The sequence below is a fragment of the Mustela erminea genome, chromosome X (genome assembly GCF_009829155.1).
Source record: "Mustela erminea isolate mMusErm1 chromosome X, mMusErm1.Pri, whole genome shotgun sequence".
Taxonomy (NCBI): domain Eukaryota; kingdom Metazoa; phylum Chordata; class Mammalia; order Carnivora; family Mustelidae; genus Mustela; species Mustela erminea.
The window spans coordinates 128,670,505-128,695,270 of record NC_045635.1 but is presented as its reverse complement, the minus strand read 5'-3'; the positions used below and the strand labels follow the sequence as shown (position 1 = coordinate 128,695,270).

General features: G+C 56.5%; 1 protein-coding gene and 2 long non-coding RNA genes across 6 annotated transcripts; 2 read left to right on the top strand and 1 right to left on the bottom strand.

Annotated features, from left to right (window-relative positions):
• The first annotated feature begins 393 nt into the window (after nucleotides 1-393).
• On the top strand, nucleotides 394-9,582 carry IRAK1 (interleukin 1 receptor associated kinase 1). Of its 4 annotated transcripts, XM_032331533.1 has the most exons (14): nucleotides 395-651; nucleotides 739-906; nucleotides 1,043-1,174; nucleotides 1,268-1,374; nucleotides 1,554-1,742; nucleotides 1,977-2,041; nucleotides 2,192-2,305; nucleotides 3,070-3,189; nucleotides 3,631-3,838; nucleotides 4,212-4,277; nucleotides 5,822-6,058; nucleotides 6,613-7,033; nucleotides 7,418-7,561; nucleotides 7,968-9,582. In XM_032331533.1, the coding sequence occupies exons 1-14, from the start codon at nucleotides 516-518 to the stop codon at nucleotides 8,027-8,029; spliced, it is 2,169 nt and encodes a 722-aa protein (XP_032187424.1). In that variant the 5' UTR covers nucleotides 395-515; the 3' UTR covers nucleotides 8,030-9,582. The 4 variants fall into 4 exon arrangements, with proteins under 4 accessions (XP_032187425.1, XP_032187424.1, XP_032187426.1 ...); XM_032331535.1 differs by lacking the exon at nucleotides 5,822-6,058; XM_032331532.1 differs by having other exon boundaries at nucleotides 395-906.
• On the bottom strand, nucleotides 2,645-10,479 carry LOC116583443. The gene is made up of 3 exons (XR_004282727.1): nucleotides 10,413-10,479; nucleotides 3,932-3,937; nucleotides 2,645-2,658 (listed from the first exon to the last, which is right to left on the bottom strand). It is a non-coding gene; the product is annotated as an uncharacterized LOC116583443 (long non-coding RNA).
• A 4,796-nt stretch (nucleotides 10,480-15,275) lies between these two features.
• On the top strand, nucleotides 15,276-16,592 carry LOC116583268. The gene is made up of 2 exons (XR_004282667.1): nucleotides 15,276-15,948; nucleotides 16,052-16,592. It is a non-coding gene; the product is annotated as an uncharacterized LOC116583268 (long non-coding RNA).
• Nucleotides 16,593-24,766: the final 8,174 nt, after the last annotated feature.

Below are 24,766 nucleotides of genomic sequence, written 5' to 3'. Positions count from 1 at the left end.
GACGCGGCCGTGACCCACGCCTGACCCTGCCCGGGATCTCTGACAATGTCCGCTGCCTCCCGAAAGAAGCCCGAGAGTTTATAAGGAGGCCGCCCAGGGCGCCCGCCGGGCCTGGCTCGAGCCCTTTCCAGAACGCCCCGGCCCTGGCCATGCCCTTTGCCCCGGTGCTCAGAACCACGCTCCTCCACCCTTCAGAGTCCCGCTCAGGCGGCCCCTCCTCCGAGAAGCCCGCCTCGCCGCCCAACCGGACCGAGGGGCGCGGCCTTCGCGGGGAGAGACCGCGCGCGGCGCCCCCGTGCGGCCGAGGGTCTGGGGGGAAAACGGCGGCCGCCGAGGGCAAGATGGCGGCGGCCCCGGGCCCCGCCCCTTCCGTCTCGCGGGGCGCTGCACGAGGCCGGCTTAAAGGGGAAGTGAGTCAGTGTCCGCGGACCCGGCCGGCCAAGGCCCGCGCCCGCCGCGGCCTCCAGAGGCCCGGAGAGGCCCCGAGAGGCCCTGGCCCTGCGGCGGCGGCGGCCATGGCCGGTGGGCCGGGGCCGGGAGACCCCGCGGCCCCTGGCACCCAGCACTTCTTGTACGAGGTGCCTCCCTGGGTCATGTGCCGCTTCTACAAAGTGATGGACGCCCTGGAGCCCGCCGACTGGTGCCAGTTCGGTGGGTGGCGGCGGGCGGGCAGACGCTGGGACGGGGGAGGGGCGCACTGGTCCCGAGCGCCCAGACCTGACGCCTCCCGGCCCGCAGCCGCCCTGATCGTGCGCGACCAGACGGAGCTGCGGCTGTGTGAGCGCTCCGGACAGCGCACGGCCAGCGTCCTTTGGCCCTGGATCAACCGCAACGCCCGCGTGGCCGACCTCGTGAGCATCCTCACGCACCTGCAGTTGCTCCGCGCTCGGGATATCATCACGGCCTGTGAGCGCGCGGCCCCCGGGAACCCCGGGACCCCGGTCTGGGGCCGGAGCTTGCCACGGGGCCCCTCCCTCCCCCACTCTCCCCCCCCCACACCGCCGCCTGGCCCTAACCGCCCTTCTCTTCCCCTGTGTCCCAGGGCACCCTCCTGCCCCTCTCCTGCCCCCCAGCACCAGCACCCCGAGGCCCAGCAGCCCCCCTGCACCCTGTGAGGCCAAGGTCCCCCGCCCCCGGAAGTTGTCGACGTCAGCCGCCACAGTCCCCTCCCCAGGTAAGAGGGCCTGGGTGTCGGCCTTGATGGACCTTTGGAAAGGGCCACCTTGACCATTCTCTGTGCCTGCCTCTCACTGGTAACTTTATGAAGCTTTTCCAGGCTCCCAGACCCATTCTGGGGCTGAGCTCGGTCCTGTCCCAAGCCCTGCCTCCCACCAGCAACCACCACCACCATACCCAGCCCCTTCCTCCACCAAGGTAGGTGGGTCCTGCCCCCAGGGAAAGATTCAAGACAAGGAGCAAAACAGTGTAGCCTGTGGGTACCCCAGCCAGCCTAACAGGGCCAGCCAGGAGGCAGCTGGGCTGGGGGGCGCTTGTGACTTTAAGACCGCAGGGAAAACAGAGGACCTCACCTGATCCAGGATCTCTGCCCACAGCCTAACCCGGAGAGCCCAGTGTCCCCCCTGCAGGGAGCCCAGGCCTCTCCGTTTTGCTGGCCCCTCAGTGAGATCTCCCAGGGCACCCACAACTTCTCAGAGGAGCTGAAGATCGGAGAGGGTGGCTTCGGGTGTGTGTACCGGGCGGTGATGAGGAACACGCCGTACGCCGTGAAGAGGCTAAAGGAGGTGGGTGTACCTTCCCCGCGAAGGCCCTGGCAGGTCATTGACAGACCCTCCCTTTCTGGTTCTTCTCCTCTGCTTCCCCACGTACCTCCTTCAGCCCTCTGAGTGCCCGGTTGAAGGTTCCCAGCCCCTTGGTGGTTCTGGGCCCGGGGCAGGTGCCAGTGAGAGTGGCCACCAGGCCTTGGCTCCCGGAGCTTCATGCTGCCTCTCCGGCCTCGTTTGCCCTGGGGGCTGCAGGGGGCGGACCTGCCGTGGATCACAGTGGAGCAGAGCTTCCTGACGGAAGTGGAGCAGCTGTCCCGGTGAGTCTGGGGCACCCCTCCTGGCTAGGGGCGGAGGGAGAACCGGGTCAGGGCCCCAGAGCCCACCAGGCCCGGCCCACCCCCACAACCAGCTGGAAAGCATGGCGGAAGCTGGGGGCCAGAGTGCTCAGGTCCTGCTTTTCCAAGCAGGTTCCGTCACCCCAACATCGTGGACTTTGCTGGTTACTGTGCTCAGAGTGGCTTCTACTGCCTCGTCTATGGCTTCTTGCCCAACGGCTCCCTGGAAGACCGCCTCCACTTCCAGGTAGCCGTCCATGGCCGGGCCCCCTTCCCGGGGCCCACAGCACTCTCAGCGCCTGGCTGAAGCAGGGTGCGTGGCCTGGGCTCTCGGGCCCTGTGAGCTGATCCTGCCAGCGGGCAGGGGCCGGGCCCCAGGCTTGGACCCGAGGCGGGCCGCCCGTTTCACCTGGCACCCTTCCCGTGCTCTCCCCTGGGCCGTTCCCGCGGGCCTGGGAGCCTGGGTCGTGCTGCCTCTGACAAGGGGGTTATGGACTCAGGGCCCCGATTCATGCCCCTTCATTTTACGAGCAGAGTAGCTGGGGGGGTCTTGTCAGCGTGGCCCTCGAGGACGGGGGGCAGTGGCCAGTGAGCCGCCCCTGTCTGGACCTGAAGCTGACCTTCCTCTGGCCACGCGTCTGCAAGCCATGAGGGCCGGCAGCGGTACGCAGGGCATTTCAGCTCTTGGGGCAAGCATGCTATGCCGGGGGGAGCCGGGGAGAATGCCTCTAACACCATCCCGGTCGCCCCAGGGAGAAGGAGGAGCGCCCCGAGTCCTGGTGCCTCCGGGAAACGTAGTGCTCGTTCCTACAGAGCAGCGCAGTAGCTCGGGGCCCGCATCCTGGGGAAGCGGCTCCTGCAGACTTGACTCCTTGTTTCCCAGAAGAGGAAACAGAGCCAGAGATCGAAGCGGCTTGTGTAGAAGCCACGGTGACAGGTGGAGGGGGTGCGAGTCAAGGAACCGCGGCCTCACAGCCTCTCCTGTGCCCTTTGCTTCCTCTGCCGCTCTCGGCCCAGGCCTGCCCCCCACTCTCCTGGCCTCAGCGACTGGACATCCTTCTGGGCACAGCACGCGCCATTCAGTTCTTACATCAGGACAGCCCCAGTCTCATCCACGGGGACATCAAGAGGTGAGGAGGAGACAAAGCCAGGCCCTCGGGGCCTCTGAGCGCCGTGAGGATGGAGGCTGTGGCGAGGGAATGATGTTCCCAAACCTTCTGCCAGCAGGCAGCAGAGACCCTTGCCCTCTGAGTCCCAAGGAGCCCTGCTCTGGGTGTCTCCCATGAGAGCAGGCCCGCCCTCTCCCGCTGGAGGCCGAGGTGAGGGAGGGGGTGGAACCCTGAGGCCTGGGACAGCAGAGCTGGGGGCCCTGGGTCACCGAGCACCTGCAGTGGGACAGGTGTGGAAGCAGAGGTCAAGGATGGGCGTCCCACCCCTCATCGAGCAGGGACTGAACCGTGTGAGGGAGCCCCCCATTAGCTGGGCCACCCCGAGTCCGGTGCTGTCGGGGCCCAGCAAGCACGGGCTGCGGAGCTGGCCGGGACTGACCTGACCCTCCTTCCCTCCCCAAGTTCCAACGTCCTCCTGGATGAGAGACTGATGCCCAAACTGGGAGACTTCGGCCTGGCCCGCCTCAGCCGCTTTGCGGGGGCCAGTCCCGGCCAGAGCAGCACAGTGGCCCGGACGCAGACTGTGCGTGGCACCCTGGCTTACCTGCCCGAGGACTATGTCAAGACGGGGAGGCTGGCCGTGGACACGGATACCTTCAGCTTTGGCGTGGTGAGCGCCTGGCCCCTTTCCTCGGCCACGCAAAGACAGGAGGGCCTGGATCATTCCGTAGCGGACCAGAGGCCAACCCGGCAGCAAGCTGACAGGAGCCTTGGCTCCGGGGCCCCTCTGTCCCTGACACGGCCCTCCCGCCCCGTGGGGCACTGCCTGCATCTCGTTTCCCGTTTGCAGTTTTGCAATCCTTTTCCTCACGTGAGCCCTCCAAACCGCTGTCCTGATCTGCCCGTCCGAGGGCTGTGCCCATCAGCCTCGGTGGCCTCTTCGGGCCTGGCTGCCCCGACCAGCCCACAAGCCCCACCGCACGGGGCCCTCCCTGCTGCGGCCCCGGAAGCCACTGCCACACCCTCTGTCCTGCCCTCCCCAGGTAGTGCTGGAGACCCTGGCTGGCCAGAGGGCCGTGAGGACGCATGGTGCCCGGACCAAGTACCTGGTGAGCGTCCTGAGGTGGGGCAGGGACTGGAGAGGGAGGCAGGCAGGGAGAGGGGGTGGGAGTGGGGAGCGAGGCAGGGAGGCAGAGGGGAGAGGGAGGCAGGCAGGCAGGCAGGCAGGGTGGGAGGAGGGAGAGAAGCAGGGAGGGAGGCAGGGAAGCGCTACTCCCGATAACCAACAGGTGCAGCCCTGGAGGGTGGAATGATCTGGAATCAGTGCCCCACAGAAGCCAGCCTCGGCTACTGCTGACTCATCTATGAAAGTAGGCAGGGCTCCAAGCAGCTTCCCTTGACCTTGCTGAGGAAAAACCTGTCTGTCTGCTGCAGACGCTGGGGCCTTTCCAGAACCCACCTGGGCTGGGAGCGGGGAAGGGGCCATCCCAGCAGGGCCATCCCGGGGCTCCGGGACCAGAAGCTGCAGTGGCAAACAGAACACAGGGCCCTGGGAGAGGCTGTGGGGGGGAAATGGGGCTACCCCCACCCCGTCGCTTCTGTCTGCCTCTCTGTGGGCCGAGGTGGCGCGGGCTCTAGTCCCAGCCTGATGGTGCTCCGCGCTGGGCCCGCTCGGCCACTTGCGGACAGACCCTGGGCGCGTGCCAGGAGCGCGGCGTACAGCACCGGCTCCCTGCGGTCCACGCGCGCGCCCGTCTTCTGCTCCCTCCCCGGCTCGGGGCTGTGGTGTCCGGGAGTGTCTCGGGGGCTCTGGGCTGGAATCGGGGAGCCAGCCGGTGGCCGTCTGCGTCTGTCTGCGTCCGTCTGCGTCCGTCTGCGCGTCCCGCGTGTGGAGCTGAGCCAGCTCGGCCGCTCTCGCCGTAGCTGCCCCAGGGCGGCGGGCCGGGCCCCTCGGGGTCCGTCTTTGGGCTTCTTTGCGTCCTTCCCATTTCTTCTCCATGCCGTGGCCAAAGCGATGTCTCCGAAACAAAACGAGATCGTGGCAGCCCATCCGCTCTCCCACTGTGCTTGGGAGGAAGGCCCAGTCCCTTAATGTGGCCACTACCCCCCAGGTCCTGCCGCCACCAGCCTTCTCTCTGTCCCCCAGACTCAGCCGGCTCCCCACTGCCTGCCCCAGGGCCTTGGTTTGAGCCTTTCCTTCTGCCTGAGAGGCCGCCCCTGACCAGGTGCTTCCTCCTTCCATCTCAAAAGCCAGCCTGGCCTCCAGCCTCATTCGCGCCCGTGGGGACCTCTCTGCGGGGTGCTCCCTGTCCTCTTTGGCTCTGACCTCTGGCTGGTTTGTGCCTTCAGATCCCAGCTCCCAAGTGACCACTTGCTCAGGCCCCAGTCAGAAGCCCCGTGGCCCGTCTGTTGGGCTTTCCCGTTGCCTTAGAGGCTTGTTGGTGTCTCTGCCGCACCGAGAATTCAGCTCTCCGAAGGTGGGCCCCGGGGCGCGCTACCACTGGCTCCCAGGGGCCTGGGGCAAAGCTGGGCACACGGTGGGTGCTTCATCAATCTCAGAAAGGACCACAGGAGTCAGCGATGAGAGCCTGGGGAAGAGGGCTGGAGGCATGCGCACCCAGGGATAGCTGAGCTCATAGGATCTGTCCCACAGAAGGACCTCGTTGAAGAAGAGGCTGAGGAGGCCGGGGTGACTCTGAAAAGCACCCGGACCACAGTGCAAGCGGGTCTGGCCACAGATGCCTGGGCTGCCCCCATTGCCGCCCAGATCTGTAAGAAGCACCTGGACCCCAGGCCTGGCCCATGCCCGCCCGAGCTCGGGCTGGCCCTGGGCCACCTGGCTTGCTGCTGCCTGCACCGCCGGGCCAAGAGGAGACCCCCCATGACCCAGGTAGCCCTGGGAGGAGGTGGGGTAGGGAGGGAAAGCCACTGAGACCGGCTGCCCATGGCAGGGGGTGGCTGTCAGAAACCCCAGGTTTCGGGTGCTGCCCATGGCACCTGCCACACCGCTTCCTGGGGACAGAGTCTCCAGACGTTTTTAGCACGCTCTTCAGTTCTGCTTGGGGTGGCTGGAGCCCCTCGCCAGACCCCACCTGGGAGATGGAGAGGAGCAGAGGGCTTTTACTGGGCCCCCTTCGGGGCACTCTGGTGCCACTGCACCTGCGTTTTCTCTGGCCCCCGCCCGAGCGCCGCTTCTTCCCTCTGACGCTAGGGCAACTGGGAGGCCCTGTGTGAGGGCAGTAGGGCCGCGAATTTGCTTTCCAGAAGACAGACAAAAGCCACGCTCAGTCCTTCGCTTTAGTGGCCAGTGACTTCTTGGCAGTCTTTGCGACGTGGATAAAAAGCCCCGAGGTCCCCGGGTGGCCCAGAGCTGCCCTGTGGTAGGACGGCAGCATGCTGGGGCAGGGCCCTGTCCCCCCCTGAGAGTCCCTTCTCCCCCCACAGGTGTATGAGAGTCTAGAGAAGCTGCAGGCGGTCGTGGCAGGACCCGTCCCGGAGCCCGATTCTGCTGGCCGCAGCCCCTCTTCCCCGCAGGAGAACTCCTACATTTCCCAGCCCAGCAGTGCCCCGTGTGGTGCCAGCCCCCTGGAGCCCCAGGCGCTCCCCTCGGGAGCACCAGCCCAGGCCCCAGAGTGGCTCCAGAAGGGCCCCAACCAGCCCGTGGAGAGTGATGAGAGTCTTTCCGGCCTGTCTGCCGCCTTGCATTCCTGGCGCCTGACCCCGAGCTGCCCCCCAGACCCGGCCTGGCCAGGCAGCGCAGGGCAAGAGGCCACCGCGTGGGCCCCGACACCCCTGGGGAAGGCTGGCTGGACCCAGGAGTCGAGCTGGGGGAGTGGCCCGGGGCTGCAGCTGACAGCTATGGAAGGTAGCTGGGGACAGGTGCCGGGAAGAGGGACCAGGGGCCTCTCTTGGTGACAGTCCCCACACCCCACCCCCAGTCTGTCCTCAGCAAGCTCTGGGCCTTGACCTCCAGGTGGGTGACAAGAGGCCAGGAGCTCACTTCCTGAAAGCCAGGAACAAGGAAGGCTTTGTTCAGGGCCAGGTTCCCGGCCTATCCGGGAGCCGGGGCAACAGTGCGGCCCCTTCCAGGCCTTTCCTGCAGACACGGCACAGAGGACTTCTGTCCCAAAGGGGCCGGGAGTTGAGCTGGGGGCTGGGAAGAGCTGCGAGGCCAGCCGCGGCACTGAGGAGCTCCCAGGGCCCGTGGCACAGCAGCCCCCCGGCTGAGACGGTGCTCTCTCCGCCCCAGGATCGCTCCTGAGCAGCTCGGTGGCCTCGCAGCCGCCGCAGATCATCATCAACCCGGCCCGACAGAAGATGGTGCGGAAGCTGGCCTTGTACGAGGACGGGGTCCTGGACAGCCTGCAGCTGCTGTCATCCGGCTCCCTCCGAGGTAGCCTGGGACTAACTCCAGGGCCGCCCGGTCCGCTTCCTCCTGACTGGCGAGCGGCACAGCGTCTGTTCCCTGAGGGTGTGGGACAGCTCCAGGGCAGCGGGGCTATCCCGCGCTTGGGGACAAGGCCTTGTGGGAGCCTTCTCACCTCCTCCCGACAGCAACACCTTCCCTTAGCCTAGGGTGCCAGTCCCCCCTCCAGTTGCTTCCAGAACATGCGAAGCTCCAGCAGGTACTTTCCCTTCCAGGTGCCCTTTGAAGAAGTGCTCAGGAACAGGAACCCCTGATCGCATAGATGCCCCGGGCTGAGAGCAAGGCCCTGGGCCCTGCCTCCTGGCAGCTGGGGCATCGCCCTTGCGTGCTCACTGGGCCCTTGTGTGCTAACCGGCGGCCCTTCCTTCCACAGGCTCAGGTGTGGGACCCCAAGGCAGGCCTGGGCCCGAGGAGAGTGACGAGTTTCAGAGCTGATCTGCTCACGCGGCGGATAACCCAAGCCTGGAAGCCGAAGTTCTCATAGTCGGGAAGTTCTCATGCTCCTGAGTCCTCAGCAGCCCGCGGGTGGGGCTCGCTGGGGGGCCTCCTCAGGCGGAGAGCTGCTCCAGGGCAGGGGGGCGGCCGGCCGGCTCCGAGCCACCCTGCCCGCAGCCGTTGGCAGGGCGGGGCCTCTCAGAGGCCTGCCCTCAGGCGTTCAGGGGCCAGGAAAGCCGTTCTCGAAGGAGGGGGGCGGGGGGGGGGGGGGCACGAGAGGAATGCCTGTGCCCGGGCTGCTGGCTGCTCAGGCCCGGGAGGAGCAGGGTGGGGGGCGCCGGTCCGGTAGCGTGGAGCAGGGAGCTGGCTCCCCTGGGAGCTGGCCAGGGCGGCCCTTAACCCTTCTCTCTGGACTTGGCTGAAGCCCCAGGGGAAAGGGGCCTCTCCGTAGAACAGAGCCTGTGGGTCCCGGGGCCCTCCCCGCCGTTCGTAACTTGGAAAAGTGAGGCGTGTCTGTTCTGGGGTTCCCCTCTCATCGGGCCCGTGTCTGCGAGCTGCCCCGGGGACCCGGGGGCGAAGCCTAATGTGATGACCTGCTGGCCAGGCCCCCGCCCCCCCCCGGGGGACACCCACTGACGGGTGCCAAGCCTGCCCAGGCTCCAGAGCCCACTGGCTGGGTCTCACTCAGGGCTAGGCCCCAACCTCGAGTTCCCCCGACAGCGGGAGGCCCCTGGAAGGTGGGAGTTGGAAGCGAGGCAGAGAGGGAGGAAGAAGATGGGACTCCCGTTCCGAAGAGCGAGTCGGTCTCACGGCATTGTGCATCTCGGAAAGCGGCCCGGGCTCCCGGCCGCGGTCGCCAGTCACACTACATGCCCCGCGGAGCCAGGCGCTGCCCAAGTGTGAGCTGGCCGGGAGGAATAAAAGCTCACGTGTCGATCTCTGGCTGTGCTCACGGAGTTTGTTGCCCTGAGAGGCTCGAGTCGGGGTTCCCAGCCCGCCCAACCCAGCGTCAGACCCGCCGCCCTGCCCCGCCCCCAACAAGTCCTCTGGGGCCCTTGTTCCCCCTGCCAGCAGCTTTTTGTGGGGTTTGGTGCTATTGTAGATGGTACCTTAATTTTATTTTCTTTCCTTTGGGTTGGGGGTGGGGGGCAGAAGGAGAGGAAGAGAGAAAATCCCAAGCAGGCTCCATGCCCGGCACGTGGGCCCATCTCGAGGCTCTGTCTGCCAACCCCGAGATCACGAGCTAAGCCCAAACCAGGAGTCCAGAGGCGAGCCACTGAGCCATCTGGTGCCCCTTCATTTTGTCTTCTCGCTAGCCACGGGACGGAGAGGGAGCCTGATGTGAGGCTCGATCCCTGCGATGGAGTTGTGTCCGCAATACTTAGATTTGCTTAAATTCAGTTAGTAGCTCCAGCAGGTTTTTGTTTCATCTTTTGCTACCGAAATCAAGGAATGGACCAAACTCTAGGCATTTTGGGGGTAAACATCTTGGAATAGTCTCCGTATGCAGTCATTTCTTCCAGAAATAAAGGTACTTCTCGCCTCTTCTCCAATCTGTATGCCTTTCCCTTCTTTTTCTTGCCAACTGCGCTGGTTAGGGCCTCGAACCCATGTTGTGTGGAGGTGGTGAGGACGGACGTCATTGCCTTGTTCTCAGACCTGGGTGTGAAATGGCTGTCATTCTGTCTTTCACCTCTGCCAGTATCTCTTGGGAATTTTTGCCTGTGTATTCCTGAGGGACATTGACCTGCAGTTTCTTGGTAACATGTCTCTGGTTTTGGTACCAGGGCCCGCATAAAAGCAGCTGGAAAGGCTTCCCTTCTCCTGTGTCCTTAAAAGGGCTCGGGAGTGCTTGGTGTCCCTCAGTGTTCACCAATGAAGCCATCTCCACCTGGAGCTTCCCCTGTGGAAAGCTCGCAAGTTCACTTCCTTAAGGGATGCCTGGCTGGCTCCGTTGGTCCTGTGTGCGCCCCATGTCGGGGCTGGAGATTACATAAAAATAAAATCTTAAGATTAAATTCCCTCAGATAACTGGGCCATTCGGATTTTGTTTCTTCCTGTGTCTGTTTCAGTAATTGTGTCTTTCAAGGAATTTGCTTGTATCTGAGCTGACCTGGAGTTGATAATACCCGTTCACCCACCCTTCACAGGATCTGCACTGATGGCCCCTCTCATTGCTTGCATTGGTGTTTTGTGTCTTTTCTTTGTTTCTTGATCAGCATAGATAGAAGCTTATCAGTTTTGTTTGGTCGTTCTAAAGAAGCAAGTTTTGGTCTCAGTTTTTCTCCTTTTCTCCATTTTCTCTTGATGATTTCCACTCTTTTCTTATTTCCTTTCTTGTGCTTATTTTGGAGTAATAAAACTTATTTGGTGCTTAACTTACTCATCCTTTCCAGCTTCTTAAAGTGTAATCTTAAATCGTTTCTTTTAAACCTTTTTCTCAGGGCACCTGGATGGCTTGGTCCGTGAAACATAAAATAAAAAAGTAAATAAATCTTTTTCTAACATAAGCGTTTAAAGCTATAAATTCCCTTTGAGAACATTCTGTGCATTTTGATATGTTCTGTTGTCATTATCATTGAGTTCATAATGTTCTCTAATTTCCCTTGTAATTCTTTAACCAATGACTTCTTTGGAAGGAGTTTTTTTTTTTTTTTTTTTTTTTTTTTTTTTTTTGTCAGAGAGACAGCGAGCGAGAGCGAGCACAGGCAGACAGAGTGGCAGGCAGAGTCAGAGGGAGAAGCAGGCTCCCTGCGGAGCAAGGAGCCCGATGTGGGACTCGATCCCATGACGCTGGGATGATGACCTGAGCTGAAGGCAGCTGCTTAACCAACTGAGCCACCCAGGCGTCCCTGGAGTTTTTTTTTTTTTTTTTTAAAGATTTTATTTATTTATTTGACAGAGAGAAAGATCACAAGTAGGTACAGAGGCAGGTAGAGAGAGGGGGAAGCAGGCTCCCCACTGAGCAGAGACCCTGATGCGGGGCTTGATCCCAGGACCCCGAGATCATGACCCGAGCCGAAAGCAGAGGCTTAACCCACTTAGCGATCCAGGCGCCCCAGGGAAGGAGATTTTTTTTTTTTTTAAGATTTCATTTATTTATTTGACAGAGAGAGATCACAAGTAGGCAGAGGGTCAGGCAGAGAGAGCTGGGGAAGCAGGCTCCCTGCTGAGCAGAGAGCCCGATGCAGGGCCGGATCCCAGGACCCTAAGACCATAACCTGAGCTGAAGGCAGACGCTCAACCCACTGGGCCACCCAAGCGCCCCTTGGACGTAATTTCCAATTATTTGGGGATTTTGCCTATCACCTTTTAGGTGTTTTTAATTACATTGTAGTACAGAGAATTTACTCTGATTTCATGTCTTAAAAATATTGAGACTTGGTCTATGGCTTAGCACATGGTTTAGGTCGGTGAACGTTCCATGCTTATTTGAAGAGTGCGTACATTCTACAGTTGGGTGGTGTGTTCTATAAATGTAGATTAGCTCGAGGTGGTTGCTAGGGGTGTCCAAGTCTTCAGTATCCTAACTCATTTTCTCTCCTAGTTTGCTCTGGCCGACTGAGAGAACAGTAGCAAGTCTCCAAATGTAACTGTAGATTTGTCCTTCTCCTTTGGGTTCTGTCAGATTTTGCTACATCTAATTCGAAGTTCCGTTGGCTGCATTCACATTTAGGAATGTTATGTGCTCTTTCCATTTGAACGATTTTATTTATTTGAGAGAGAGGGGGCGAGAGCGCAAGCAGGGGGAGGGGCGGAGGGACAAGCAGGCTTCCCACTGGGTGGGGAGCCCGACGCGGGGCTCCATCCCTGGACGCGGAGATCACGACCTGAGCTGAAGGCAGACGTTTAACTAACTGAGCTACCCAGGCGTCCTGCACCGTTACTTGTTCTTGATAAACTGACCCTTTTATCAATTATTTTTTAAAGATTTTATTTATTTATTTATTTATTTGAGAGACAGAGGTCACAAAGTAGGCAGAGAGGCAGGCAGAGAGAGAGGAAGGGAAGCAGGTTCCCCGCTGAGCAGAGAGCCCGATGCGGGGCTCGATCCCAGGACCCTGAGATCATGACCTGAGGCGGAGGCAGAGGCTTTAACCCGCTGAGCCACCCAGGCGCCCCAAACTGACCCTTTTATTATCAGGAAATACCCCTCTTCATCTCTGGAAACGTTCCTTCTTTTGCTATCAGCTTTGTCGGGTGTAGTCACTCCCACTTCCTTATGCTTAACTGATTTCTCGATACTTTTTTTCTGTTCTGTTCTTTGAACTTGCCTGGGTATTTATTTAAAGTGCACCTGTAGACAGCACGTGGTTTGTTCTTTCTTTTTTAACCATTCTGATAATCTCTGCCTTTTAATCGGCCTGTTGACCGTCGGCTTTAAGTCCGCCTCTTGCTATTTGTTTTCCTCCCATCTATCCTTCGGGCCTTTTCTCCTCCCTTCTGGACTTCTTCGGGATTAATCAGATGTTTCTGATCTTTTTTTTTTTTTTTTCTCTCCACTCTTGGCTTGTTAGGGCTAACAACAGAGGCCACAGTTCAACTCAGGAGACCCCTTCCTGCACCATGATGTGAAAGAGCCTTAAGGCCGAAGTCCAGGCTGCTCACTGGGGTCGCTGCATTTGGTTTCCTTCTGATCACAGTCTGGCACTGCCTGTTTTCAATATTTTGCCTGCATTCTAGTTGTTTACAATCAGAAGGCTATTCTAGTATTTGTCATCTGCCATGGCCAGAGTCACAAGTTTCTCCTCTCTTCTGAGGAGCTCCTCACTCCTAAGGTCGCCCCGCCTTTCTCCCGCATCACCACGCCTGTCCCGGTAGCATCCGTTCTCGACCCAACACCTCTCTCCAATCACAACTCCAAGTCTTTGTTCCTCTTTAAACAGCTTATTTTATTTCATTTTCTTTTTTTAAGGAGTGAGCAGGGGAAGGGGCAGAGGGAGAGAATCGCAAGGAGGCTCCACTGCCAGCATGGTGCCCAACACAGGGCTCAATCTAACCCCAACCCTGAGATCGTGACCTGAGTGGAAATCAAGAGTCGGATGCTGGAGGCACCTGGGTGGCTCGCTCAGTTAAGTGTCTTTGGCTCAGGTTGTGATCTCGGGGTCCTGATGTCAAGCCCTGTGTCGGGCTCTACACTCAGTGGGGAGTCTGCTTGTCCTTCTGCCCTCCCCACCCCATGCTCGCTCGCTCTCTCTCATTCTCTCTCAAATAAATAAGATATTTTTTAAAAAGTTGAATGCTTAACTGACTGAGCCACCCACATGCCCCTGTTCCTCTTGGTAGCGAAACTTCTCAAAATAGTTGTCTATTTCCTTACATCTCCCCATGGCCTCTTCAACTCCTTTTTTTAAAAAGATTGATTGATTGATTGATTGATTGATTGATGAAAGAGAGAGAGAGAGCACAAATGAACGGGAAGAGTTAGGGAGAGGGAAAAGCAGGCTCCCCACGGAGCAGAGAGCCTGATGCGGGACTCCTCCCCAGGCCCCCAGGATCATGACCTGAGCTGAAGGCAGATGCTTCACCCACTGAGCCACCCAGGCACCCGTCTTGGACCCCTTCTTTTTTTTTAATTTTTAATTTTTTATTAACATATAATATATTATTAGCCCCAGGGGTGCAGGTCTGTGAATTGTCAGGTTTACATAGTTCACAGCACTCACCATAGCACATGTCCTCCCCAATGTCCATAACCCAACCACCCTCTCCCTACACTCCTGCCCCGGCAACCCTCACTTTGTTTTGTGAGATTAAGAGTCTCTTATGGTTTGTCTCCCTCCTGATCCCATCTTGTTTCATTTTTTTCTTCCCTACCCCCAAACCCCCAACATTGCCTCTCAAATTCCTCATGTCAGGGAGATCATATGATAATTGTCTTTCTCTGATTGACTTATTTTGCTCAGCATAATACCCTCCAGTTCCAGCAATGCTGTTGCAAATGGCAAGATTTCATTTCTTTTGATGGCTGCATAGTATTGCATTGTGTATATACACCAAATCTTCATCCATTCATCTGTTGATGGACATCTAGGTTCTTTCCATAGTTTGGCTATTGTGGACATGGCGGCTATAAACATTCAGGTACACGTGCCCCTTCAGATCACTACATTTGTATCTTCGGGGTAAATACCCAGTAGTGCCATTGCTGGGTCATAGGGCAGTTCTATTTTCAACATTTTGAGGAACCTCCATGCTGTTTTCCAGAGCGGCTGCACCAGCTTGCATCCCCACCAACAGTGTAGGAGGGTTCCCCTTTCTCCGCATCCTCGCCAGCATCTGCCATTTCCTGACTTGTTGATTTTAGCCATTCTGTCCGGTGTGAGGTGGTATCTCACTGTGGTTTTGATCTGTATTTCCCTGATGTCGAGTGATGTGGAGCACTTTTTCATGTGTCTGTTGGCCATCTGGATGTCTTCTTTGCAGAAATGTCTGTTCGTGTCCTTTGCCCATTTCTTGATTGGATTATTTTTTCTTTGGGTGTTGAGTTTGATACGTTCTTTATAGATTTTGGATACTAGCCCTTTATCTGATATGTCGCTTGCAAATATCTTCTCCCATTCTGTCACTTGTATTTTGGGTTTGTCAACTGTTTCCTTTGCTGTGCAAAAGCTTTTGATCTTGATGAAATCCCAATAGTTCATTTTTGCCCTTGCTTCCCTTGCCTTTGGCGATGTTCCTAGGAAGACGTTGCTGTGGCTGAGGTCGAAGAGGTTGCTGCCTGTGTTCTCCTCCAGGATTTTGATGGATTCCTGTCTCACATTAAGGTCTTTCATCCATTTTGAGTCTATTTTTGTGTGTGGTGTAAGAAAAGGGTCCAGTTTCATTCTTCTGCATGTGGCTGTCCAGTTTTCCCAACCCCATTTTTTGAAGATACTGTTGTTTTTCCATTGGACATTCTTTCCTGCTTTGTCGAAGATGAGTTGACCATAGAGTTGAGGGTCCATTTCTGGGCTCTCTACTCTGTTCCACTGGTCTATGTGTCTGTTTCTGTGCCAGGACCATATTGTTATGGTGATCACGGCTTTGTAATAGAGCTTGAAGTCTGGAATTGGGATGCCACCAACTTTGGCTTTCTTTTTCAACGTTCCTCTGGCTATTTGAGGTCTCTTCTGGATCCACATAAGTTTTAGGATTATTTGTTCCATTTCTTTGAAAAAAGTTGATGGTACTTTGATAGGGATTGCATTAAACGTGTAGATTGCTCTAGGTAGCATAGACATTTTCACAATATTTGTTCTTCTAATCCATGAGCATGGAATGTTTTTCCATTTCTTTGTGTCCTCCTGCATTTCTTTCAGGAGTACTTTATAGTTTTTTGGATACTGGACCCCTTCTGATCTGCCCCCACCCCGCCACTCTGCACCCAAGTGCTGTGTCAAGGACACTAATGATTGTGGTGCCAAACCCAGTGGCTCCTTCCTCACTTTATCCTATGGACCCTTCTGACCGCCGTCCTCTTGCAATCTCTGAAACACTGCCCTCTCCGTCTCCTTTGCACAACCTCGAAAAGGTGGGAGTCCCCGAGGGAGCGTCCTGGGCCCCTTTTGCAGCCTCCACTCACCCCTGTGCTGATCCTCAGGGCTCGAAACACCATCTGTGTATCAGTCATTCCCAAATGACATCCCTAGCAGTGTGCCCTCCCCCGAGCTTTTTACCCATACTCCAGCTGTCCCTGGACATATCTTTGTCTGTGTCTCACAGACCGCACCAGCCTCAGTGAGAACATGGAACCTGGGCTGCCCGGTTGCCAGAAGCCTCCGGCGTCAGTGTGTAGCAGTACCACCGCCCACCTTCCGCCCGGCTGTCCTAGCCAGACCCTCAGAGGCTGCGCATTTTTGATAGACTTCATTAAGGAGGGACAACCAGCAAGTGGAAAAGTACACCACCTGCGCCCACATGGCTCGGAGACTTTTCATGTATGTGTCAGCCATGTGGCAGGCATGGCTTAGACCGTGATCTGTCTGCCCTGAACCACCCCAAAATTTCGGGGCTGAGACCATGACCTCCCGTTTGCCCCAGAACCTGCAGTCTGGGCAGGCCTCAGACGGGTCGCCTCATCTGCTCTACTCCGCGTCGGTGGGAGCGGAGTGAGGGCTGGGAGTCGGCACCATCCGGAGGCCCCAGTGCCCCACTGTCAGCCGCGGGCCCTGCTGGGGCAAAGACACCCGAACGTAACCATGTGGCCTCTTCCCAGCAAGGTTGCTGGCTGCTGAGGTGGAGCATCTTTTTTTTTTTTTTTTTAACACATAATGTATTATTAGCCCCAGGGGTGCAGGTGTGTGAATCGTCAGGCTTACACACTTCACAGCGCTCACCGTAGCACATGTCCTCCCCGGTGTCCGTCCCCAGCCACCCCCAGATTGTTTGCGAGATTACGAATCTCTTACAAAGAAGGGAGTTGGGGGAAATCAGAGGGGGAGACAACCACGACAGACTGTGGACTCTGAGGGACGTGGTGGTGCGTATTCGGGAGGGCACGGACGGCATGGAGTGCTGCGAGTGCTGCATAAATGATGAAATCTGGAACACGGAAGAGAAATTTAAAAAATAAATAAAAATTTTTTAAGAAAGAGTCTCTTGGGGCGCCTGGGTGGCTCAGTTGGTTAAGCAACCGCCTTCGGCTCAGGTCATGATCCCGGAGTCCCGGGATCGAGTCCCGCATCGGGCTCCCAGCTCCACGGGGAGTCTGCTTCTCCCTCTGACCTTCCCGCCTCTCGTGCTCTCTCTCACTGTCTCTCTCTCAAATAAATAAATAAATAAATAAATAAATAAATAAATAAATAAAAAAGAGTCTCTTACGGTTTGTCTCCCTCCCTGGTCCCATCTGGTTTCATTTTTTCCCTCCGTGCCCCCCACGACCCTGGCCCTGCCCCTCAAATTCCTCCTATCAGGGGGAATCCTATGATAATTATCTTTCTTTGCCTGACTTATTTAAGGCAGAGTGTCTTGAGAGAGCCCCGGGGCAGGCAGTGTCACCTTCGCCGCCTGGTCACTGGGCACTGTCATCGGGAGAAGCCAGCAGCTAAGGCCGGTCTGTACTCCCGGGGGACAGGAATTACAGCCCAACTTTGGGTGACAGGAGTGCCAAAGAGCTCACGGGCACGTTTAAAAGCAGTACAAAGACACTTTCGTCGTTCTAGAAAGATCCCTCACGCGGAAGAGCCGCACACATAGGCTGGAGTCGGAGCTCCTCGGCGCGGCCCGCAGCGGGGCCTCATTGCTTTGCGTTCCTGTGGACTGTCCCCCTGTGTGACTAGAGCCCACCCACGGCCTCCTGGCCTCCTGCCGAGCCAGGGGCTGTCCCGCCTGGGCTGGCGTCCATGCAGGCCCGGCGAGCCCGGTGCCCGCATTTCCCCATCTTCACTGCGCTCGAGCGCTGTGTCCCCGGCTCGCGGCTGTGTCCCCGGCTCGGGGGCGTGTCCCCGCAGGGACAAGAGGTGCTAAACCTCAGTGGGCAGGCAGGACAGACGTCTTGGACGCCACGAGTCCACCTTTTCACTCTCCTGATGAAGCCTTTTGGTGAGTGGTTCATAGCTGCAGGGAAGTCTAGTTCCGTTGAAGAGCGTCATGCCCATCCAAGGTCAGGAGGACCGTGTCCTTTGACTCCAAGATGCTCCATTGCTTTATCTCTCACATTTAGGTTGATGTTTGGTTTTGTTGGTGCGCGGACATCACGGGGTCTTTTCCCCCCACGTGGACAGCCCGTTTACCCCACAGCAGGCGGTAAAACGACTATCTTTCCGCCCTGAACGAAAGCAGGGACTCGGTATCTGTCTAGCGTGGGTCCTGCCGCACCCACCACACCCATCGCACCCACACCGCACTAGCTTTGTTACTGGGACCTGGAGTAAGTGTTCATCTCCACGGCCGGTGAGCGCGCGGGGCTTTCCAGATCGGCTTTGCTCTTGCACACACACAGCTAGTGGGACTGTAAGACGGTTCTGTCGCTTTGGAAAACGGTCTGACGGTGCCTTACAAGGTCATTGCACACCTGTACGACGCGGTGTGACCATTCCGCTTGCAGGATTTCCGCAGGGGAACTGCACTCATGCGTCCACACACAGACTGGGACACAGATGCTCACGACGTCCCTACCCACGACAGCTGGCCGGTGGCAACAACCCACATGGACATCAGGCAACCGCACAAGCAAAGTGCATACTCATACAACGGAAGAAGGCTGCGCAAGAAGCTGGGAAGCGACCCAGCGGACGGAGGAGCGTGTGCACGTGGCACCAGCTCCGGGTTCTGGGCAGTGCGGACTCACCTATGGGCGCAGAAAGCAGCTCGGTGGTGCCCGCGGGAGGGGCCGCTGGGACTACGAGGAAACTTTGGGGAATGATGGTTTCACAGATAAAACCTTCACCGTGCAGTTCCTTTGGTATCAATTCTAGTTCAGTAAAGTTGTTTTTTTAAAAAATATAATGTCTCGAGGTACCTGGGTGGCTCGCTCAGTTAAGTGTCGCCTTTGGCTCAGATCGGTCCTGCTTCAGGCTCGCTGCGCAGCAGGGAGTCTGCCCCTCCGTCCACCTAGTCCCCTGCTGGTGCTGTCCCTCTCTGTCTCTCAAGTAAATAAATTTTTTAAAAAACATAATGTCTCTTTTAAGCAGCATCTTCCTGGAGTTTTTCCCCCACTTTTTTTTTTAAGATCTTATTTATTTATTTGACAGAGAGAGAGAGATCACAAGTAGGCAGAGCAGCAGGCTGAGAGAGACGAAGAAGCAAGCTCCCCGCTGAGCAGAGAGCCCGATGCGGGGCTCGATCCCAGGACCCCGGGACCATGACCTGAGCCGAAGGCAGAGGCTTAACCCACTGAGTCACCCAGGCCCCCCTTTTCCCTGCTTTTATCCAGCCTGGCAATCATTGTTTATCCATTAGCATTCTAATGTATTTACCAAGATGTGTGTATGAGTGTGTGTGTGTTGTGCCAAATTTAAATAACAATACATATCACCGGGACTATTTGTATACAGTTCTGTGCATTACATCTTCACTGTGGTGTAGCATTCCCCACTCTCTGCACACTGGAGCTTTTCCATCCTACCAGCATGAGCTCTGCGCCCTTGAACCAGTACTATCCCCCCTCCAGGACACACACACATGCACGCGCACACACAGTTCTGCTTTCAGGCAGTTGCGCCATCTTGTTCCCTCCTTTCTCCTTTTTCTTTGTTATTTTTTTAAAATTTTATTTATTTGTTTGACAGAGACAGAGGGCACAAGCAAGAGGAGCAGCAGAGGGAGAGGGAGAAGCAGGCTTCACGCTGAGCAGGGAGCCTGATGCGGGGCTCGATCCCAAGACCCCGGGATCATGACCTGAGCCCAAGGCAGACACCTCACCCAGGCATCTCCTCTTTCTCGTTTTTTTCATCTTTACCCTCATGCATCCCTGCATTTATCCCCTCTTGCCTTTGACACTGTTCTTTTCATATATTTTAAATCCCCCAAAGGCATTGCTGCTGTTATTTTCACGTGCGCTCACTGACATGTTCCCTTCCTAGTGAGACTGGTTCTTCCATCCTGGATCCCTCCGCTCCTCCCTCCCTCCCGTTCTTTCTCAAGTTACTTCATTTCTTAGCAGAAAATTGGGTCAAGAAAAGGAGAGGGTACCATCACTATAGGAGACGTCAATAAATATTCTGGTTTTGACTACTCCTATAAACATTACCAAACACCCTCCACGGGTCCCACAGCATAGACTTGGGTCTATTTCAAAGTAACATTGTACATAATAAGTATGCTATAGAGGAAATGTGCATTCCCTTCATGTGTTTATTAAGAGGGCTGGGGCGAATACACTAGGACCCTGGACAACTTTCTTTATTTTATTTATTTATTTATTTATTTGACAGACAGAGATCACAAGTAGGCAGAGAGGCAGGCAGAGACAGAGGAGGAAGCAGGCTCCCCACTGAGCAGAGAGCCCGATGCGGGACTCGATCTCAGGACCCTGAGACCATGACCTGAGCCGAAGGCAGAGGCTTAACCCACTGAGCCACCCAGGCGCCCCTGGACAACTTTTTTAAGATAGAATTTTTCCGCCCCAGCCGTGGACAAGAGTTCCAGTTTCTCCGTGCTCTTGTCAAGCCTCGGTACTACCCAGCCATCTGATGGCGGCCATTCCGTCGGTGAGAAGTACTATCTTCCGGCGCTTTCAATGTCCACAGCCTTAATGACCGATAATGTTGAGTCTGTTTTCACGGGCAGGATCGTTTCCCTCAGCTTACAGACCTGCCTGCTACGCTTCTGACAGTGCGGGCAGGCTAGCTTCGAGGGGCCCAACCTTGGCCGGAAAGTATTGATTTTGCCGCCACCTTCTTCTCCTCCTTCTTTTTCTTTTTTTACCTTCACTTTTAAAGGTTCCTCTTCTGGGTCGAGACCTGCATGTTGGCCATCTTTCTCTTTGAACCCCCACAGGCACTGTCCTGTCAGCTTTGGGTCGTGCCGTCGGAGAGCGGGCGGTCGTCCCAGTGCCTTCCCGGCCGCTTTGAAGAGTCCTCTGTGTGGGACTTTCCGCAGGTTGACTGTGCTGTGCCGGCTGCTGGTTTTCTTCGTATCTACATTGTTTAATGCTCGTAATTTTGTAACCTCCTTCCGTCTGGGGTTTGGGAAAATTCCGAGCCATTATCTCTTCCAGTATTGCTTCACCTTGAGGAACCAGAACCAGCACGTCTCGTCTTCTCCCATTTGCCCTGCGCCGTCTGCCCTGCGCGCCCTGGGCCCGGGCAGGCCACCGCCGTCCCGGCCACGCTTCCGAGCGCGCCCGCCCCGGCCTCACGCTGCGGCCTGGCGTCCTGCCCTGGCGGGGGCTCAGCGCGGCCCGGCTTCTCGGCCTCGGCTCCGCCGCGGTGCGCACAGCGCGCGGGCTCCGCAACGACACGCGAGCAAGACGTGAAACTCGGCCGCCGCTTCACCGCCCGACCCGTACCCAGCTCCTCCGCTAGCGCCGGGGGCCGGGGCGGGGGGTCTCGTTTGGTTTCGTTTTTTCCTAAAGATGCCCGAGAGCCAAGGCCTGGTCTCGGAGCCGCCCGTTGCCGCGAGCCCGAGGACGCTTCCGGCTGTCCGGGGGAGGCTCTGGCCCGAGGGCCCGGGTCGGCCGCGGCTCCGCAGCGGCGGAGGAGAGGCGGGCGGAGAGCCCGGGCCGCACGAGCCGCGGGCAGAGAGGGGCGACTTCGGCCGCCTTCCTTCCGTGTCCCCTCACCAGACTGCAAATGTGACACCAAAGCATTCCCCGGCTGTTGTTTTTCTAGAAGAGAAGGGAAGTCAGCGGGCGGAACAGTGAATGGGTCGGGCTTTCTGCTGAGTCACTGCCTTCGCGGCTACCGGCCCACGCCGACTCCCCCACCTCCAGCTCGTTTCCACGGCAACCAGCGAGCCGCGGGGAGTCCCGCCGACCGGGGATCAGCGGGCTCCCGGCCCCACGGGGCCTCTTTCCCCTCCCTAGCCAGATCACTTTTTAGAGGCCTTTTTTCTTTTTTTTTTTTAAACAAACTTTGCCTTTTAAAAATACCTGCTCATTACAAAGACATCCAAACTGTGCAGAACAAGAAGAACCGTTTCACGCTTTCCCGGCCTGGGCTCTCCCTGGCCAGGAGCGGGCCCCACCAACCTCCGCCGCCTCCCAGGACTCAAGCTACACTCGCCGACCTCCCCTTCCGGGCTCCGTGTAGATGAGCTTTATTTTTGCTCTTTGGCAAAACTGCCCCGTGGACACAGTACGAAGACACTCTACGTAGCTTCAGCTGGTACTCTGGGGGCGGCCGCTGCATCATTCCCGGCTTTTCTGTCTGTGCCTCTACCACCATAAACAATCTGGAATTCCTGCACGTGTATTTTTCTTGACTTGGGCAAGGGTATCGTTAGCTGAGACTTCTAGAAGCCGGATTACTACGTCGTTTGGCTGCATTGGGGCAAAAGTTTCACCTTTGTAAATCTAATCAGTGAAAAAGCAGAGTTTGCTTTTTATTTGCATTTCTTTCAGTAGGAGTGAGGTTAGACACTCCTTTATTGTCTTTACTAGACTTTGAAGTTCCTTCCTTTAAAAAAAATGAAAAAAAGGGCGCCTGGGTGGCTCAGTGGGTTAAAGCCTCTCCTTCGGCTCAGGTCGTGATCCCAGGGTCCTGGGATTGAGCCCCACATCGGGCTCTCTGCTTGGCAGGGAGCCTGCTTCCTCCTCTTTCTCTCTCTGCCTGCCTCTCTGCCTACTTGTGATCTCTCTCTCTGTCAAAGAAATAAATAATCTTTTTAAAAAAATGAAAAAAAAAAGAGGAAAAAGACTTATTTAATTATTTGAGAGAGACCGAGCCAAAGAGAGAACTTGTGAGCATGGTGGGGAAAGGCATAAGAAGCATCTCCAGCAGCTTCCACACTGAGCTCAGAGCTCAACACAGGGCTGGATCTCATGACCCTGAGATCATGACTTGAGCCTAAACCAAGAGTCAGACACTCAACTGACTGAGCTCCCCAGGTGCCCCAAAGTTCCCTTCGGTGCCCAATCTAGTCATATCTGTGGTCAGATTCCCACAACTTTTTCTTATTGGTACAGAGCGGTCCTTCCGTATTCCCAATCATAACTTTGACCTGCACACACATGTGTTGTGAATACGCCTGGTTTGTGATGTGTCTTTGCTTGGTTCGTGGTAGTTTCCATGCAAAAATTTACTAATCTTTGACTTCAAGGCTTCTGGCTATCCCCAGTTCAAGATCATTTTGAAAGGTCACTTGTGGGGGTGCCTGGGTGGCTCAGTGGGTTAAGCCTCTGCGTTCGGCTCAGGTCATGGTCCTGGGGTCCTGGGATCAAGCCCCGCATCAGGCTCTCTGCTCTGCAGGGAGCCTGCTTCCCTTCCTCTCTCTCTGCCTGCCTCTCTGTCTACTTGTGATCTCTCTCTGTCAAGCAAATAAATACAATCTTAAAAAAAAAAGAAAGGTCAGTTGTGTTTTCTTTGTTAAGAGTTTATCTTTTAACGTTTAAATGTTTGATGCAAAAGACCAACATTGATCTGATACACAGAGAACTGTGCCCAGCAAACAGAGGATACACACTTTTCAAGCACATACAAAACATTCAGAAAAATACCATGCTGTGGGCCACAGAGAAATTGTTCACCAATTCCAAGAAATGGAAATCAGATAGATTACGGAGTGCAGTGCTAAGAAATTAGGATGAACCACGAAAAGACAGTACTTCCTCTCTGTACACTCCAACTGGAAATTTTGAAAATTATACTATTAACTCTTTTTTTAAGATTTTATTTATTTGTTTGACAGAGAGAGATTATAAGTAGGCAGAGAGGCAGGCAGAGAGAGAGGAAGGGAAGCAGGCTCCCCGCTGAGCAGAGAACCCTACTTGGGGCTTGATCCCAGGACCCTGGGATCATGACCTGAGCCCCTGAGCTAAAGGCAGAGGCCTAACCCGCTGAGCCACCCGGGCACCCCTATACTATTTACTTTTTCTCTAAGGAGGCTCCACATCTAACATGGGGCTCAAACTCAGAACCTCAGGATGAAAAGCTGCATGGTCCCACCCACTAAGCCAACTAGTCACCCTTTCAGCGGGAAGTTTTAAAACAGCCTTCTAAATAAAGTTTGGCCTGAGTCTGAAATTTAATTTAAAAATACTACATACTGGGGTGCCTGGGTGGCTCAGAGGGTTAAACCTCTGCCTTCGGCTCAGGTCATGATCTCAGGGTCCTGGGATGGAGCCCCGCATCGGGCTTTCCACTCAGCAGGGAGCCTGCTTCTCTTTCTCTGTGCCTGCCTCTCTGCCTACTTGTGATCTTTCTCTGTGTCAAATAAACAAATAAAATCTTTAAAAAAAATAATACTACATACTACATGTAACTTTATGCCGATACCTTTGAAATCCTTGATGAATTGAACGACATTCTTTGAAAAAGAGAACTCTCCAAAACTGTCTCAAAAAGAAGCAGAAAAACGGAACAGGACAAAAATCATATCTGGGGTGGAGTTGCCAGGCACAGATCCAGACTGTAAAGGGCCAGAGGCCCGGCCATGTGACAGGCACAATCCACAGTCCTGTTCAATAAACCGATGTTGCCTTCCATGAAGGTGGTCACGCAAGGTGGGAGCCCAGGAAGCCTCGGGTGTTAGAAGACACGAACTCTTCCCACACTCGGAGGCCCCGTCCAGCTGAGGCACACGGGGACCGGGGGTGGGGGAGCAGATGTGGCCCTGCCAGTGTGGCCAGCTGGCTTTGGACACTCTTCTGCATCTTTGGCTAGTTAACTTGGGAACCGAACACGACCTGCTTTAAGGACGCGCACCGTCTCTTTCCACCAGAGCCACCAGCCCCATCAGAGGTAATGAGGGGGTCGCCAGCCCATCCTCTGATTGTAGCTCTGGGTTCTGGGCCCCCTGAAGTGACCCCCGGGAAAACCTGTTGATCAAACAAAGCCAAGCTGACTGGACTCCGTGCAACGAGGAAGAACACCGCCTCGGCGCGGAAACCGGGAGGAACACGCAGAGCCTCGGCGTCATCCCGTGGGACTGGCGGCCGCGGCCCGGGCCGTGACTCAGGAAGAGCCGAGACGAAGCGCGGCGAAGTGCCGCGTCCCGGCCCTGCCTTCCAGGAACGGGCACGTTCCGGCGCGAGGTGCCCGTTTACTCGGCTCCGACCCAGGCTGACGACGGCGCGGGAAGGGATTCCGGTCCCGGACCTGCTCCTTGCGGCGACAGGAAGTCACACGGCGCTAGGAAGGGACATCGGTTTCAGTC